Source organism: Haplochromis burtoni, unplaced genomic scaffold (assembly GCF_018398535.1).
Source record: "Haplochromis burtoni strain Fernald_Lab_line unplaced genomic scaffold, NCSU_Asbu1 Contig_324, whole genome shotgun sequence".
In the NCBI taxonomy this organism is placed as follows: Eukaryota; Metazoa; Chordata; class Actinopteri; order Cichliformes; family Cichlidae; genus Haplochromis; species Haplochromis burtoni.
The window spans coordinates 343,593-362,367 of NW_024582685.1; the positions used below are offsets into that span (position 1 = coordinate 343,593).

The following is an 18,775-nucleotide window of genomic DNA, read 5'->3' on the forward strand; positions in this document are numbered from 1 at the left end:
GGTCCTCACAGAAACTTTAAAGTTTTTTCCTTTTTTTCCCCTGGGATGTTCGCATGCAGCACATCCCTCACCTGCCTCAGCTCCTCTCCTCCGACTCTGCTGCTCACATCCTGTCTGAGAGGGAGAGGCAAAGGAGGAAGAGACTCAACCTGAGGGAGTCAACTTTAACCCTTTTTAATTCTTTTCTAACTTTTCATTTAACCGTCGACTTTTTCTCCCAGTGTCCCCCAGGAGGCTGCAGATCGCTTTTAAGAACGCAAACCAAACATTACTATGAAGCGTGTGGGAGCTGAAGGGAAGGCGCGACTAAAGGGACGTTTCTAATGATTTTCTTACAGAGACTTTTAGTGACAATTTAATTGAAAAAAACAAATCGACCGAGACTAAAGCTTTAAAGTTATATTCAGCTGAAACGGCGAAGAACATACAGAATATTAATCCAGTGCCAAGGTTTGATTATCTGAACAGGAGGAAAGAAGTTCTTCGCAAACGGTGGATTAAAGCGCAAGTAGAAAAAAAAGTCGCGATAATTGTAAATTAGAGTCCGGGATGTTCGTGTGAATGTTTCCCCGATCCGAATTGATTTCGTTCGGAAAAGGGGAGACTTTCATGGATTTTTTATGTGGGACCCGCTAGGATGGACCAGGACGTGGTAGATGAAACAGAAGCGTTACAGAGATTTTTTGAAGGTAAGACTTTCTGATTATTATAAAGTTTCTTTTTAAAACTTCAGAGAAAAGTGGTCTTTTTAAATTTATATAACCCCTTACTTCTAGAAAACTGGATTTCGTGAAGAAAATAAGCGCCGAACTGTTTTTGAATATTTCTTTTTGTTAGTTCCACTTTTACGCACAGCAAACGCCTCCGCTGTTTTAATTTACCGGATACGGCAGGTGGTTAACATGAGATGATAGACTGGGTGGTCATATGAGAAAGTTTCTCTTTCACAGTAAATGTTTCCTATTTGCTGCCCTCCTAAAAAATAATACTTATATTGTTAAAATTCAGGAGGGTTAACGGGTTCGGGGAGAGTGGGTCGGTGGGTGAGGAGGTGGGGGCAAAAGTGCTGGTGATGGGGAACAGATCAAGTAAAACTGGGAATCCTAAGAGCAAAAAATGAGTTGGAGGAGGGTGAGGTTGAGGGTTGAAAGGGTAGGAATTCAAGTGAAGATAAATGTTGTGTTTTGTAAATGTGCTGCAGGCACGGTGTGTGTGTTGTTGGTGTTAGAGACGCGATCATCATGTTGCAAACAAATGTGTCACGTTAGCCAGCAGTTATGCTGCAAGGCTTTGGACAAAATCAGTCTTCAGACTTGTATTTCGTGTAATTTCAGCAGGTAGACTTTATTTTTCTAAACTGATGTTTGTCTTTGTTTGGTTTCTGCTGTGACGTTGACGTCCTCAGTTGAGCTGCCTGTCTTGAGTTCTATTATTCAGTCGCAATTTGAGTAATTGCCTGACTTCATGAGCCTTTTTTCTTCTCTGAAATTTCTCATCACATGTGGCACAAGAAAACCCCATTATTCAAATTACAAGAGTTTCCCTGTGTGACTGTGTAATTTGTGTAAATAATAAAAGAACAACCAAGACCAAAAAAAAGAAACACAACAGAAGGAAAAAAAATAAGTCAACATAACAAATTCACACTTTACCAATTTGTTTGTTTGTTTTTTAATTGAATAAATAACTTTTCCAGGCAGCGTCAGGTGCACATATACAAAAACACTCTACATGACAAGTTATCTGTGAAGAGGCTTAGCACTTTATTATAGTACACACTTAGTGCTGACTTAAATATACACAGCCATCCATGACTGTCAGAGGTTTCTCGCCATTCTGAGAGGAATTTAGTGTGTTTACATTCTTGCTTTGGGAGTAAGAGAGATGTTCTTACTTTGGCTTTATTTCAGCCGCTCTCGCTTGGGCTAAAATGTCAACTTGTCCATGAGAAGTATAAAGTACGTGCTTATTGTCCTCTTTCTCCTAACTACCCCTTATGATTTTGATGCCACAAGTGTTCGTCTGATATTGAATTGAAGATTTGACTTTAAAGTGGAGTGAAAGTCGAAAATCTGCAAATCTGAATACATGAGATAATTAAGCTGGAGTCTTTCAGTCATGCCTGACACACAAACAGACGTGCACGCACACACACAGCTCTATAATGGATTTCAGCACCAGGTAAACTGTTGTAATGGTGAAATATGTATGCATTCACTTTAATGTACATTCCTGACATAGCCCTGGTAGCTGTTAAACGCAATGAGGTGAGACTGGTGTTTCTCCTCGGGTATTTGGCCTCTCGCTCTCTTTCTCTCTGACTCCATTAGAGTGACAGTTAGCAGACAGGGCGAGGAGGTGAGATAGTGCAGGCTCAGGGTGGAGAGAGACTGGCTGGGTTGAGGGAAAACCCAACGAAAGCACCAACCCCCTCAAAACTTGACCTTCTCCTCTCTGACTCACTATAGTGACTCAAAGTCGAGCCGTGTGTGAGCGCAACGTTTAACAGTAACATTTGTTGCTGTTGTCTTGGGTTTCTCCATCAGGTAAACAAACGATTGGTTGAATCATCTGTGTGAGATTTTCCAGCCTCAAAATGAGTTCGAAATATGGTGGGGAGGAAAAAAAGTGTGGATCCAGTTGACGTTACAAGGCGTGTTAGCGGGCCTGTGTAGCTGCACCTACACAGAGGAATCAGTGACGCCTACCTTACTCATCAAATCATTTTTTGTAAAATATTTTCCCAATTAAAAGATTCATTACTTTCTTTTCAAAATGACACAAAGAGCCAGCACAATCACACGAAGATATCCAGTCTACAGTCACAAAAAATAAAGAAACCCAGCAAATTCACACAGTTAACAAGCTGGAACCTTGGAACAAAAGGGCACAAATGATGAAGTGATATAAAAATATTGCTAATGAATGCTGCTGGCTTTCCAGGCACTTGGTTACAAATCAGTTTCATCACTTTCAAACGTACCCATGCAGATGGAGGATGCTGTTATTTCTGTACCTGCCAGAAATAAATAATGAAAAAAACCCAATCTTTGAGCCTATAACCACTTAACAAGTCTAAAGGTGGATTAATAATTTTCTTGGTTCAAGAGCAATCCATGACCTGGGTTACTAAGTCCCGCAGTACTCCCACAGTCACGGTGAATAATGGATAAGAAGGCTGTCACTTAGATGGTTCCTCTGATTCATGGATTTAGCAATGAAATGCTGGTTGAGGAGTTTATTGTTTTTGAGCAGCCAGGCTTACTGCGCTTACAAGTGGGTTCTATTTTTCATTGTCCCGCCCCACTCCCTTCACTTCAAACTGCCATCCCACTAATCCTCAGGTAGCGAATGTTGTTTACGGCTCCACTCGACATCAGGAGATTAAGTTCATGTTTGTGTGCAATCATTTGCAGGCAGGTAACAGATAGTGCTAACAGAACAAATTTGCTGTGAAGACTCTGCTTCTTATTGGATGTTTAGACTGCATCTTCCATATTTGATTAGTAAGCAATAACTGAGGTCTTCTTTACTTCTCTGTGTCTAAACGCGTTATCATAAGAAAACCTTTTTTTTTTCATCATCTGCTACACGTTGCGCCGCATCTTATCTTTATTCCTCTATTTTTTCCCCTTTTCAGTGTCTTCTCCCTCTTTGTTTCGCCATGCTCTGTAGCTCTGTCTTGCGCTGACCCTCGACCTCACAGTTGCAGTGTTTCGCTGCTTTCCAGCCTCTCTCTCTGTGTCCCGGTCCCAGCCGTGTTACTCCTATAATCTCCTGAGCCAGGTCCACCGGTGCGACCAGTGCTTGTATGCGACAAGGGCTGTGTGTGGTAGCCTGGTACAGCCCTTTCTCATGACTGGGAAATAATCCTCATTATAACAGCCTTTCTCACACACACACGTGAACATATACACAGTATGACACACACACACACACATTTAGGTACTCTAATCTACGGCTTTCAGGTCTGCAGGAGAAAGGTTTTTTAGCCCGAGTAGGGAAACATGTGAAAAATAGACAGGAATTGTTCTTCTCATCTTCTGTTTCAGGTGTTTTCAACTCAAGGACTTCAACATGCTTTGGCTACGTGCAGGTACTCTGAGCCGCTCTGTCCGCTCTGTTTCTGTCTAGATTCAACTTGTTAGTCTGCACCCAACGAGGGGGCTTTCTGTTCATCTCACTCAATAATATCTGTGTCCAAGGGATGCTCTGCACTCTTTTAATGGTAACTCTGTCATATAAACAAATAGAGAAGACCAGTAACCTTAGAGTTATGTCCAGCTAGTCTAACGCCTTCTACTGATGATTTCACACATTAACTGTAATCTGTAGGTGCTATCCCCATGTCTCTAGTTTGAGCTGCATTTTTGAGAGCAGCTGAGTTATTGTTAGGCTGTGCGCGTGGATGAAATTGACATTATCTGAATGCATCAGGTTTTTTTTATAGATTTTTACGGGGAGGGGGCTAGTTCAAATGGGACGGTGAAAAACAGATAAATAGAGAACCTTTTTGTTAAAAGCAGGCTTATATATCAATGAAATCCCAAATCCAGACTCTAGCAATCAATACTTTCTACAAATATAACTTTAATGCTCGTTAAAAAAAAGTTGTTGTTTTTTGTTTTTTTTTACTGTAATTATTATTGTTGGTTAATTGTGCGTTGTGTTCTTGGTGTGCGTATGTGCGGCCAAGTTCACTGTAGTCCAACTGTTTGCTAATCAGGTGGACTTTGTTCACTCTTAGTTAAGATACTCACTAAGTGTTTAATTATTAACATGTTCATGCAAGCGCATGCAAATCTCATTTGGATGCGAAAATCAATAACGTTTAGAAAATTTGTTGAAGATTAGAATTGTTTTTTTTTGTTTGCTTTTTTTCTTAACTGTCATTAACCTTGATGATAGTTTATATATGTGTCCTCCAATTGGAAGTGGTGCCCTTGAGCCCTCCGTTTAGGGAAAAAGGAGGGAAAAACTGAGGAGGAATCTCTGTTCAAGGATCTAGATGTTGCATGTAATGGAAAAACAGCCCAGTCGATTCACACTGTTGATGATAAATGTATAGTTTGGAAAGATGTTAAGACCGTGACCCAAGAGGATGATGAGTAACCTTGATGTGGTGCCAAAAACAAAACACCTGAGTAACATGACACTTTAACTGAAGAGGTCATGTGACTCAGGATTCTAACTTCATGATGCTTTGACTTAGCACAACCTCAGCCAAGGCCACTGTCCTATTTTACACAGGGAAGTGATGCCGATGCAGCTTGGGAGGTATAATTTTAAAAAAAAAAAAAAAAAATGGAAAGAAAAATTTAATTTGTGCGTTTAACCAAATGCTATGAGTGAAACTGTGATTAACAAGCTCTCCCACACTCAGTCCTCTGTCTTTACAAGCAAGGCATTGAAATGGTGGCAAAACACACACACTCATGAGCATAAAAACAAGTGCGTGTTCACATGTGCACGCGTATGCGTACTCACACAGGCACACACACACATACATCCCTCTCAGCCCCTAATCTCTCAAAGGGCGAGTCTGTATCGAAGTTGGACTGACAATCACTTCACTGTTCCTCACTGAGCACAGCTGGACAACGAAAAACATGGAGGACAGGGAAATGTATACATCCAGATCACAACAACTGAAGAGAAAGTGATTTAATAATCGGTGCATTTTTTATTAGTAGTAATACACAAAGTGATGGGGTAAAGTTGCAACAGTGAAAGTGTATTCCAATTCCTGACATCCTCGTCTGACGATAACTGAACTTTACTCTTGCTTTAGCCCCAATATTTAGACCTGTGCTGTTGTACTGGTGTCTCTATCGGGTGTCCAGTCTTTATTTAAGTCACAGTCGTTGTATCAGGTTTGAATCGCATGTTGCAAAGATTTTACTCTTACCTTCTTCTCAACACGGTGATAAATGGAGCTAACTGTGATTTTCCAATATTTTCTAAAGTCGCTGCTTATATGGACAAACAAGGTTGAAACATATAGCTCCCTTTAACCCTGTGAGATTTCACTGTTTAGCTGTTCTTCCACTGCTTTACTGTTAACTGGACTGCTGCAACACTTATGGTGTTGTCAGCTGGAGCAGATAGCTGTTTTTTGTTCTGTTTTTTAACACAAAGACTTTCAGTGAAAGTGGAGGAACTAAAGAGTTGGTAGAGACCAAAACAGAAAGAGAGCAAATATTAGCTCTACATTATCTAACCGGCCACAGTGATTTTTCAAATTGCCCACGGGCTTTTGCTATGCCACCCTAAAAGCTGACATTATCCAACTATTGTATTCCTGAACTATTTCCATCTCTGCTGAGTGAAAAAGAAATCTAATAACTGCAGATTTAAGTAATTGAAGTCCATAAATGTTATGTTAGAGACAAAGTCATAATTCAATAAATACATTTAAGTCGCATCTCTGTTTGGTAGGGATCGGTTTCTACTGGGCAGAAAGATGGTCTGTCTCATATTTTCCCTTCAGTTTTCCTCTCTGTTTTTCCGCTATAGCTAGAACCCTTAGACATTAAACTTGCATTCTGCCCATCCTGCCCCCCTCTCCCCCCTTTCTCCTTAGCCTCCATCTATCTGCCCTCCCCTCTCCCTCTATCTCTCAATTTTTTCTTATCAGTCCTGCCAGCTCAAATTTACTGCCTCTTTGGGTGGGGTGCACATCTGGATCTTATTTAAGGGGAACCATCCTGCTTTTCTCCCTTTGCACTGGCATGTATTAGGAGACATTCACCATCTGTTTCTTTCCAGTGAAAACAAGACAGTTTACATCATAAATAGTGCACCATAAGGATTTATGATGTCAAACTGTCGAATTTTATTTGATTAGCTTGAGACCAGCGGTTTAGTCTGTTGCCTTAATGATTAAGACTTATAACTTTTTTTTTTGCTGTACACTTTGGGGTTTTTATTCAAAATACAATGTTGTCTAATAAACTGTCTGTGGTGATGAGTCAAAATGTTTAAAGTGGGTTCAGAGAAATTGTGGCACGAGTACTATAAAGCGACCTTTCTGTTTGGTTTCAGGTAAACTGAACGAAGTTAGTAGATGTTTTTATTTTAAAAGGAAAGTGAGAAACATTTTCCAATGTTAACACAAAAATTCCTTGCATTCCCAACTGAGTAGCTGCTTAATCTATCAGAGGAAGAGTATGTGTGAGTGTGTGTGTGTGTGTGGGGGGGGGCGGTGAAAGAAAGAGAGAGAATGAGCAAGAGAAAGAAAGTCTGAGGTTCACTGACCACCCACTATACCAGCCCCCCTCCCAACCACACTGTGCCCAGCACAGTTTGGGACAATTTTAGTGACAGCTTTAGCGAAAGTCTCACCTTCGTGTAACACTCGAGATGAATGTTCTGTTTGACATAGTAAATGCCAGTTTTTATAACCTGGTTTACTCTTTTCTAAATATATCCATAAGAATGTGCTCGTCCTACATATTGGCATTTTAAAGATTAGGGGGGGTCATGTGTTTGGGATTTGTGAGGCTTTGCCTCTCAAAGGGTAAAAATGCCGCAGGGTTGGAATAAGGAATAAGGATTTGGAAATGATTGAAAATGTGTTTCTAACTCACCTTTAAGATGAACTTAAATTTCAACAAAGAAGAAAAATACTGACAATAAAATCCTGCAGTCATACTCAAACAAGTGTATGCCCAAAATTTTGATTGCGTGTAAATTTTCCATGTAATTTCATTACAGAAGTACAATATTAAACATTCAATTTTAATGCAGTCTGGTTAAATTAAATGTACTTGATTTGTACACATTCAGTTTGCATTAAAGATTAATTATTTAAACAAATAAACCTTTGATTTTATATGCTTAAGCAAAATTAGAATTTTTCCCTGTTTAGGAAAAAAAAAATTCTGAGGATTTTGTCCAAGGTTGAAACGGTGACGTAAAGTGATTCCAGTTGCTTTGCGTAAGATTAGAAACATGCTATCCATTTACCATTCCAGTCTATATGTATAACCACTTAGTGGCACTGAATCATAAGCATGTAATGATAACTACCAGATCCTAGTTGCTCACTCCTGAAATGATGATGTTTAAATTGTTTAAAAGCCAATCACAGCTCTTCTTTTTCCACGATTTTCAATTATATGTTCAAGAAAACATAACGACCTTTTAATCCATGAATGTGTTGATATCACATGCTCTACTGAGTTTATAATATGTTTTAATGTTCGTTTTGTGTTATGTTTTTAGATAGGGAATGGTTACAACACAGGCTTATGTGGAAACCGCAACTCTCGTAGCACTGAGTGAAGTTGCTGAAAGACTCCTTTTGCTAATCCCCAGATGCTCTCTATCTCCCCTCCATGTTCCCAACCCTGCCTTCACCACAGGTCATGATATTACCAGCTCTCTGGAACCAGCCAACATCGACACCAGTATCCTGGAAGAGTACATCAGCAAGGAGGACGATAGTGCTGACATGTCAGTAGGGACTCTGAACCAACCCAGCAACGTCAAAACAAGATTCGCCAACCACATCAGATCATGTTGTTACAAAGGAATTTGTTTTTCCTGATAAGGCTAATCCCTTTTTCTTCTTCTTTTCTCCCAGCTGTTTCTCAGAGGTCCACAGCACCCCAGGACCAAATTATTCATCTCCCCAAGCAGGAGTGTCCTCCTCTGGAGGGTTGGTGTGTGGTGTGAGCCCCCCTATTCCACTACGCCAAGGAGCCCCTCCACCTGGGCCCCCTAGCTGCCAGAACGCATACCCCCCAGGTCCATCGCTGGGCCTCCGACACGGCTACCCCTGTCTGCCACAGCAACAGCAGCAGCAACACCAGCAACAGCAGCAGGCTCACGTCAAACCTGAGCACAGGGGCCATTACGCTCCAGGGTGAGCACAATAGCATGGTGTTAGATGGATAGAGGTACAGGGAGGACACAAAACATAACGTGAGTTGATGAAAAGGAGTGCAGATCCTAGATGCTCTTGGCACCTCACAACCTACAGCTCCATTATGCAATCAATACTTAATCAAGCGTCATTTGAACAAATAAAGCTTCAGACGCTCAAGAGGGGGAGGGAGACTGATAACAGCCAGAGAGAAAGAGAGTCAAATTACGTCCTGCAAAAAAAATTCAGACACACACATCTCGTGTAAAGGGCTTGTACATGAGAGTGATCCCAGGTTCTGCCTTAGATATAATGGCAGTTGGAAAACAAGAAGAATGCATGGGGACAATTTCTAGCACGGTAGAATTTTAAATATAGCTCTGATTATAAAATCTTGCTATTGTTAGTTTGTGAGGGTAACATCTACTACTTTATTTGTTTTTATATTTGTTTATTAGGACACTACCTGAGTCACCCCCAGACTCCAGCTCAGAACCGTACTCTCCCCAACAGGTGAATGGTGAGTAACAAGTGTTTTTTCTCTCTCCTTAAAAAGAGAAAAGTCAAACGAGCTCCAATAATAAGGAAAAGAAGTGGTGCTTTAAATCAAAGAAAGCGGGAGAAAATATGAAAGGTTTACACAGGTTAAACTTCTCTGAGTCAATATCTGTTAGTCATCAGTTTGGTGTGTTTGAACAAGCAGAAACTCGAGTTCATTTGCAAACAATTCGATACCTAACAAGACACTAAAGGAAGCTGGTGTCTGGTATTTATTAATGTTTTAATATTCTACATTTTCTGAACACGTTCATTTCAGGTGCACTTTTCAGTTCAGCGTACAAGCTGAATACCGGCCGTGCCCAAAGTCACATTTCTATGCCGCTCAAACACCTGTGTTGGTATTAGTAAAAAGGTGTGGAATGGTGTTATCTGATGGGCACCCCTTCAGTTTGAAACAATAGAAAAAGACCTTTAGCCAAGGTTGGAGGACAGCAGAATAAACTACAGAAAGAAATGCAAAACAGGAGGATTGATATGTAGGAGGAAATTTACATTCTGAGTGTGAAAAAGGAGCCACAAGGGCCGACAGTTTGTAGAACAATGTAACCATAATTCTCCTTTCCCAATGGGTTTTTTTTAGATCCTCACATGATCAGGACCATGACTCCAGAGAACATGTGCCACATGACTCCAACGCCACCTCTCCCGCCACACGGGCACTATCCCAGCATGCATCGGGACATGTACCTGAAGCCTGAGCCCATGATATCCCAGTACGCCATTGGACCGTCTGCAAGCGGAAGTGGAGACATGCAGCAGACGCAGATGCTTCATCAGTTACTTCAGCACCCTCAGGGTCAAGAGTGAGTCATGACGATGCACAGGGCTGAGGAGTTGGGGGGGATTGCGTTTCCCAGAGAGAATGATGGTTAATCTCTACAATTTCTTTCTCTCACAGCAGCGTTCCTGCTCATCAAGCGAAGAAGAGGAAGCACTCTGACTCTCCCAACAGCACCCTGAATTCCCAAATCCTCACAGGTATCATCAAACAAGAACCAGGTAGGCAGGCATCTTCTTTTCCCCCCTTCCTCACCTCCTCTACTTCACCTTCTCTCCACTGCCCTTAAACTCTAACACAGATAAAGACGCTTACAGAACAGATATGAACATTATTAACACTCCTTGGTCACCCTTTAATAGCCCACATTTCAAACTGTTTTTCACAGGTTTAATGCAGGATGCAGACAATGCCTACCTGGACCCAAATTATCAGTGCATTAAGTGGCAACCTCACCAGCAGAACAAGTGGACGCTGCTATATGATGCCAACTGCAAAGAGCTGTGGGTGGAAGTTCACTTGCACACGTTGTAATGTTTATTTGGAACGAAAAGAGCAGAAATACCCCCACAGAGGCTCAAAAATGAGAGGAGTCTTAATTAGTTAAATGGATAATGTGAACAAAGTGTATAGCGGGAGTGCCAAAGGAATAGGAGTGTTGCAAAAAAGGCCTCTAAATTCCTCAGTGGTGAGCTGTGCGGGGGAGTGACGAGCACAGGGTTTCGGCTTAGAAAGGCAACGTGAGGAGGGGGTATAGGGAAAAAAAATTAGCGTGCACCTTCTTATGCACTCACAGTGCCAAAATAAAAAGAAGTATAGGTAGGGAGGAGGGTTAGAATGAACTCACTAGACCTTTCAGATATGTTATCAAAACCACCTGGTTGACCATCACAACTTTTAGAACGCCATGCCTACTTAAAACAGAGAAGAAAGACAAAGAAAGAGTCTTTTCATTTATTATGAAGTTCTTTTTTTTATTCAGATCTTTTAGGAATCTCAAATACATACACCAATTTTATTAGGCTACAGTGTAATTGATTTAAAATTAATGTTAAGGACAGATAAATCCACGTGCATGTCTTTATCTTTAGTGATAAAAATATGGAAACTATGAAGTTTCCTGTGTGTTCCTAGTGTTAAGATGCTTTCTCTTTCCCTGCTTTTAGCCCGATGCCAACCTACCGTGTTGACGCTGACAAAGGCTTCAACTTCTCCTTAGCTGATGATGCTTTTGTTTGCCAGAAGAAGAACCATTTTCAGGTCACGGTATACATCGGCATGCTTGGAGATCCCAAGTATGTCAAGACAAGCGAAGGACTGCAGCCCATTGATTGTTTTTATCTCAAACTTAATGGAGTAAAGGTGAAGGCAACATCGAGGCAGCAGTATTGTGACTGGCTATAGTATTTATTAGTTCTGTAGTATATTGACTGCATGGGTTATTTCTGCCTTCACTGCCAGGTGGAAGCCATGAATCAGTCCATCAGTGTGGAGCAGTCGCAGTCCGACCGCAGCAAGAGACCTTTCAAGCCAGTCCTGTGAGTTTGAGGTTTTTAATTGAGAAACAGTAAATAGCTGTAGTGGTTTTGTTTTTTCATTTTTAAATAATCTCTTGATTTTTGTCTCTTTCAGTGTCACTTTGCCTTCAGATCAGGTCACTAAGGTCACAGTGGGACGGCTCCATTTTAGCGAGACCACAGCAAATAACATGAGAAAGAAGGGCAAGCCAAACCCTGATCAGAGGTGAAAAGCCACTGCACGTAAAAATACCACACGCTTTGCTCACAGACCAAGTTCGGGTAGTCACATCTACCTCGGATTATTCTGCCTTTCCAGGTATTTCATGCTGGTGGTGGCGCTCCATGCACAGTCCCACAATCAGAGCTACACTGTGGCTGCTCATGTGTCTGAGAGGATCATCGTCAGGGTAACGTCTGGCCATGTCTGTCTGCTTCCTACAACAATCATATCCCTTGTGAATGTGACACCTTACTCTTTGTCTGCTATGCACACCTTTCTGTAATACAGTATTTCTCACATCATCTTCTCTCTTTTCTGTTCTTTCCATTAGTTTTATCTGCATGCCTGTAATCTTCATTACACCTCAAATACTTTTGTTTAGAAGAGTTCATATTATGAAACAAAGCACATTGTTACTGTCTTGTAACAACTGTATATCTTTTTTAAAAACCTACTATTCATGAACTAAGTACAACAGTCTGGATTTATGCTTGCATTTTAAATTCATCACGTTTTATATCTTTTGAATGTATCTAAAATGTTAAAATCCCCAAATTTTGAAAACAATTGTTTTTGCTGGACAGTGACAGTGTTGTCATTAACCTACTCAGATAGCAATATTTGCTTACAATGTGGTTCTCTTGTGGTTCACGTTTAGCCTTTACTGACAGTGATGAGCGTTGCTATCTCAATTCAGCCACACCTTAAACAGTAACCCTCATTTCATTATATTTTGCTTCCAAAGAGACAGACTTTCTTGTAATTTTTTTAAAGTGGTTGTTATGACGCTCCCACACTGATGAAAGCCATGGCTTGCTGTTGATTGGCTGCCATGGGAGAACCATCAGCTAATGCAGGGTACCTGTGTCTTGCAGGCTATAAAAGCTGGCCCAGATGAACTGCTCAGTCTCTCTTCTACTCCACCTGACACAACCTATTGATGAAGTTTTGATTAGGTTATGTTTATTACATCATTTTATATTTTAATATATTTAAACTCTCTCCTTATTACCTACTTTTACCCAGTTTGTGACAGTGGTCTTGAGCATTCTTATGACATTGGCTTTTTTCCCCCCTCATTTTTGTTCGAGTCTTTGTACCTGATATTTTCAGAATAATATATTTTTTTGTAAAGCCACACCCATACATATAACGTGTTTAAAAAAAATCACCTAACTGAAGGGAAGATCCGGTGGTGTGTCAATTTTAAATTGTATCTTTAGGCACTCACTACCAAACAGATCATTTGTTTCTATTTCTTCACTCAATTTTACAAAAAATGCCAAAAATAACATAGTTTGATGGGGTTAAAATAGCATTTTTGCACCAACAAGGTGATTTCCACAGAGCTATGAGACAAAAACTTGGCACATCTCAGCATGGTGTGGAGCGTATTCTTAAAAATTTATGAAAACTGGACAATTGCAGGACAAAACAATAAGTTGCAGGTCTCGAGCATATAAACAGTGTCTTAAAAAACGTCCTTAAAAAAATATACTGATCCATCTACTGTTTACTAATGCCTGACCAGAAATGACCTCAGTAAAAAGATGTCAAGAAGCCTTCTTAGGGAAGGGAAGCTGGGAGAAAAGGTTGAGGTACGCTAAACTACACAAGACCTGGACTAAAAATCAATGGCAACAGGTCTGATGGAGTGGTGAATCTTTAAATCTTCAGCAATATGTTCCAAACTCATGGTTTGGGGCTGCATTTCAGAAAGCGGTGTTGGGGATCTTGTCAAAATTGATGGAAGTATGAATCCAGAAAACTCTCTGATTTTGATCTGCCATGCAATACCATCCAGAAAGCCTCTGACTGGCTTCTTTTTTCAGCATGACCACGATCACAGTCTGTCATGAATTGACCTCCCCAGAGTCTGAATCTCAGTATTATTGAAGCAGAATGGGTCCATCTTGACAGAGAGCAAAAATATAAAAAATGAGGGGTGGCTTGAGACTTTTGCACAACACTGTATATGAGCCAGACCGTAGGCACATCAGGCCATTACAACATTTGACACTGATATAATTGACTTATAAGTGGCAAAGGTAATCCTGACATATCTAATATGTATGCTATCTGGGTAGATTTGTAAAGCATATGATTACAAAGTATGATAGCAAATATTAGAAGAGCTTTTTGACTGTGACACGTACATTTGCTTATTGTTAGACAATGACTTATTAAACACTAAATAAGCTTGTCTGCTTTCTTGCAAAAAGCAAGATGAGAAGACGTTACACATCTCTGCACGGTAATGCCGGTTAGATTAGCTTAGCATAGCATAGCAGCAATACAGAACTGGAACAGCTCGGTTACTTTTGGTTGCTTGTATGATGTGTTGCCTGCCCATGTAAACAAATGAAAAGTGTTTATAGTTGTAAGGCAGAGTCATCATTTTATAATGACTCACTTAGAAAACGTCTGCTTGGATCTTCTTATCTTGTTTGCGGGAAAGCAAATAAGCATATATTCCTAAATGTCAACCTGTTTTTGGAGCATTGCACCTATCTTTAAAAAAAGCTTTTTTATCATAACATTTTCAAAATCCCAATCACACGTTTTCTTTGTATCTCCTTCTTTGTTTCTCTGCGACAGGCATCCAACCCAGGCCAGTTTGAAAGCGACAACGAGGTGCTGTGGCAGCGTGGACAACTGCCAGACTCCGTCTACCACCACGGGAGAGTCGGTGTCAATACAGACAGACCGGACGAGGCCCTCGTTGTCCATGGCAACCTGAAGGTCATGGGCTCCCTTGTGCACCCATCTGATATCAGGGCCAAAGAAAATGTCCAGGAGGTCAGGATGGCACTCACAGTACATGTGTGCCTCAAAACTCTCAGCATGTCATTGTGTGTTTTCAGCACACCATCGTGAATCATGCCATCCAAGTCATGTCATGTTGTATTCTTCATCTGCAACGTTAGCGTTGTGTTTTCATACCATCTGCACATTCTGTCTGCGTGTAGGTCGACACCACAGACAATTTAAAACGGATTTCTCAGATGAGGCTGGTCCATTATCAATACAAGCCTGAGTTTGCTGCCACCGTGGGCATAGAGAACACTGCAGAGACTGGTAACAACTTCATAAAAAAAACTGTACAAGTGTAAATCTTGCATTTCAGCATCTCATTTGTTTGTGCAGTATATCATGCTATCATCTCAATGTCTTCATTTAGTATAAGTCCATTGTTAAGTATATCCTGCATTAATCTGTGAGGGCTTGCTTGGTGTATCCTTCTGCAGGAGTGATTGCTCAAGAGGTTCAACAAATTTTGCCTGAGGCAGTGAAAGAGGGGGGTGATGTGGTGTGTGCAAATGGAGAAACTATTTCCAACCTATTAGTTGTCAACAAGGTAATGAAAGTTCAGGCATGCATACAGTACCGGGCTCAAAGTCATTACCATCAACTCTGATTGCTTCCTCTAATTTCAAAGGAGCGTATCTTTATGGAGAACGTCGGAGCGGTGAAGGAGCTGTGTAAGCTGACGGACAACCTGGAGACTCGTATCGATGAGCTGGAGCGTTGGAGCCGCAAACTGGCCAAACTGCGTCGCTTTGACAGCATGAAGAGCACCGTGAGCGGGGGCACGGTCAGGTAAGAAAAATTCATTTACACATTATCACACAATGACAGTATGACCATTAAGGTTAAAGAAATTACTTGTGTTTTTCTTGTTATTGTAGCCAGTCAGGAAGTTATTTTAGCAGGACAGGAAGTGGCCCACTAAAGAAAAAGACAGTCAAACCAGGAAGCAAGGTGCGTGATGATACTAGTGTTTTTTTTCTCCCTTCGTTATTGTTGTTATTATTCTGTTTTTGAAGTAAAATGTGCTCATTTAATTACATCTGATCTGCTTATTGCAGAATTTACCTCCAGATCAGGGCTGCATCAGTCAGAAGTTCATGCAGGGAACCATCCTGGCACTGGTTGTGGTCATGGCTTTCAGGTTAGAGGAGATAATGTGTTTGGTGAGGGGACATTAAACCCTAGACTATATTTAAAAGATGGAAATAGACACCATTCATCATCCATTTGTTCAAGCCCCAACTTTATGCCTCAAGTTGAGAATTTTGGCTGTTTTTTCCCCCTTTTTCTAAACATCACAAGCAAGATCTCTCTGAAAAATGCATGCTCTTATTACAGTGATTTAATACGCTATACCTTAAAGTATACTTTGCTTTGTCATGTATTTTACTCTAAAAGTATTTCACTCAAACCAAATAAGAATGAATCAAAACAGAGTTGAAACTACCAACTGAGATGATAAACTCAAAATGTTTACCAAGTTCATAAATTAGGTGAGAAAAAGAGCCATTTTCTGATAAATTTCTATGTAACTGTACTTCTTGCTGCAACAAAAGGAGTCGCCCCCTGCTGACCATTATAAACAATGCGAATGTTTTTAAACCAGTCAAACAGCAGATGCAACGCCCATCTTTTTTATATCGTCTATGAGTGGGCCAATAAAAAACGGATACATGATATGATGATGTTGATTTATTGGATCTTTATTTGTCCACAGTGTCATTTCCATGTCTGTCCTTTATGTACTCACTCTTCACCACAGAGGAGATGTCACTGAGAAAGATGGGTATGTGTTTTTAACACACAAACACCTTGTAGTAAAATGAAATTCATTTTTCACTTCTTTGTTAATGCCTTTCTATATAATCTGTCCCTGCTTTCTGTAGCTATGTTCCTTCCTGTGTTCTCTACATCTCTTGGATGCCCATCTTCACTGCCACTATAACTGTCTGTCCACCTGTCTGCCCATGGTACACAATCAACACCCAGTCCTACTACTCAAATTTCCTGATCTGCTCTTTCAGTCTTATCTTTGATTGCTTAGTAGGGCGTTTCTTTTGTTCTGTCTGAAAGAAGATCATGAGTCACATATCTAAGCATTCTTAAACTGTCTTTTACATTAAGTGTATCATTACTTGAACTAAACCATGTCCTCCTCCTGTACCAATGAATCTGATGCAGGTCAAGAGCTGAAGTGGGATCTTCCCGCAAGGGTCCAGATACTCCATTGTCCACTACCCTTGCACCAGGTGGAGGCTCTTATCAAATGACCACGCGGGATCAACTTTCACTGATAAGTAGTAGTGTGAATACTTTTGCTTATCTGATTTCATTCTGTTTCCTCAAAACTCCTGCAGCTTGCTGTTCAACCACAGCCATAAACAACCAATCAGCTGCTGTTTCAACAATGAGTAACAACCAATCCACACCAGGTATCAAAGTCTCTGGTAATGTGAAAAAAGTCTTGTTTCTGAATGTCCATACACATTTATTATTTCTCCCTCTCTAGCTTTTAGCAGCCTAGTTCCTACACCCGGCCTGATTAACAAGAAGGCCAAGTCCAGACTAATGGACAAAGATCACAACAGAAACCGTCTGAGTCACACATCAGCACCCATTTATTTTGCCAAGTCCAAAAGGCCGAGCCCTGAAGAGACAGATGGAGCGGGAGCCATTAACCGTCTTCCTGGTGGGCAGCATCCACTGCCACGCAGACAACGCAGCCTGCACACAAAGGGTAAAAATCACAGCCCAGCCAGAGCACTTTCTTGACACGCATAATATGCAGTATGCAAACACAGTAAAGCCTTTTGTTTGACGATGGCAAACAAAAATTGTCTGCATGCTGTACAAAGGAATGCTATTAGTTTAGCGTCTAATGCTATTTTATTCCCTCTTTTTTTCAGGAGTGAAATCGTCTCCCTCTCTCAGTAGCTTATATATCATGGAGACAAACCAAGAAATCAAACTGCAAAACTGTGCAACAGCCAAAAGCTGCAGGTAAACACACAAAGGTTACTCTAACGTAGAGTTATGTGTACATTTTCACTATGAAAAACAAGTAAACACTAAAAAGAAAGAAACAAGAACAGTTTTATTGTGCCTTGGATGTTTTTGAACCCTATTGTAGGGATTTATTTTTATTGTTTTTGCTAACACGGCTGGAGTTGGGAATATGGTCACTATCAATCCAGTATCGCTTCATCATCTGGAGTGTTACGTTATCAGTGCATTACAACTTTGCATTATTAATGTTGCATGTTAATGCACCTTTTCTCTGTCTCATCTCTAGCTACACGGTATCACTTCATGGAAAAAGAAATTCCTCCATGTCACAAATCACGTTACACATGACGTGAGTACGCAAACGCCATCTGCAATAACAATAGCAAAGTTTTGATTTATAAACAAATGAATTCATAGTAATGCTTTACGTTTCCTAGAAAGACTTGTGGGGTTTGGTACTAACTACAAACTAATGGATGGAACTACTGTAGCTGCTTTCTCATGAAATAATTTCTCATACATTAAGCTTCAAATTGCACATTTACATTTTCAACGTTCAACATGCGAGATATTGTTGGGAGATTATCAGGAAATAAAAGACCAAGATAAAATAAAGCTTTACCAACACAGGTCTACAAACAGCTTGTGGGTACGACAATGTGGAGCCACCAAGGGACGTTTATGCCCCAACCACACAGAAACACAGCTCTATAATGAACAGAGTACATCAACAAAGGTACTTAATGGCATTTATATATTCCTCATCTCTCATATAATGAAAATATTTTTCATTGTTTTGTCAGTTGATGTTGCCCTAATTATATAATACTGATATTATACAAAATATTTCCTACATTACTGTAATTTTCTCATTTTTTGAATGAGATATTCTTATGTTCTTTCTGCTTCTCTCTAAGGGGACTCATCACTTGTGGTCGGTGCCTGTGCTGCCTTACCAAGACATCACCTATCACTTTCGTGTCTCCCTGTCTGTGAGTAACCTGGTCCTC

At 40.5% G+C, this 18,775-nt stretch overlaps 1 protein-coding gene across 1 annotated transcript in view; it reads left to right on the forward strand.

The window, feature by feature from the left end:
• myrf (myelin regulatory factor) overlaps window positions 1-18,775 on the forward strand; it is a 23,650-nt gene continuing 4,875 nt past the window's right edge. Inside the window, 26 exon segments of the mRNA XM_042228460.1 lie at window positions 1-689; window positions 8,367-8,457; window positions 8,588-8,869; window positions 9,328-9,389; window positions 10,011-10,233; window positions 10,332-10,479; window positions 10,482-10,711; window positions 11,375-11,570; window positions 11,670-11,746; window positions 11,841-11,951; window positions 12,045-12,135; window positions 14,547-14,747; window positions 14,918-15,026; window positions 15,197-15,306; window positions 15,388-15,548; window positions 15,638-15,710; window positions 15,818-15,900; window positions 16,477-16,545; window positions 16,646-16,729; window positions 16,941-17,008; window positions 17,117-17,191; window positions 17,269-17,496; window positions 17,666-17,759; window positions 18,052-18,114; window positions 18,396-18,501; window positions 18,683-18,757. Coding sequence (XP_042084394.1) covers window positions 638-689; window positions 8,367-8,457; window positions 8,588-8,869; window positions 9,328-9,389; window positions 10,011-10,233; window positions 10,332-10,479; window positions 10,482-10,711; window positions 11,375-11,570; window positions 11,670-11,746; window positions 11,841-11,951; window positions 12,045-12,135; window positions 14,547-14,747; window positions 14,918-15,026; window positions 15,197-15,306; window positions 15,388-15,548; window positions 15,638-15,710; window positions 15,818-15,900; window positions 16,477-16,545; window positions 16,646-16,729; window positions 16,941-17,008; window positions 17,117-17,191; window positions 17,269-17,496; window positions 17,666-17,759; window positions 18,052-18,114; window positions 18,396-18,501; window positions 18,683-18,757 — 3,162 coding nt within the window. The 5' untranslated portion in view covers window positions 1-637.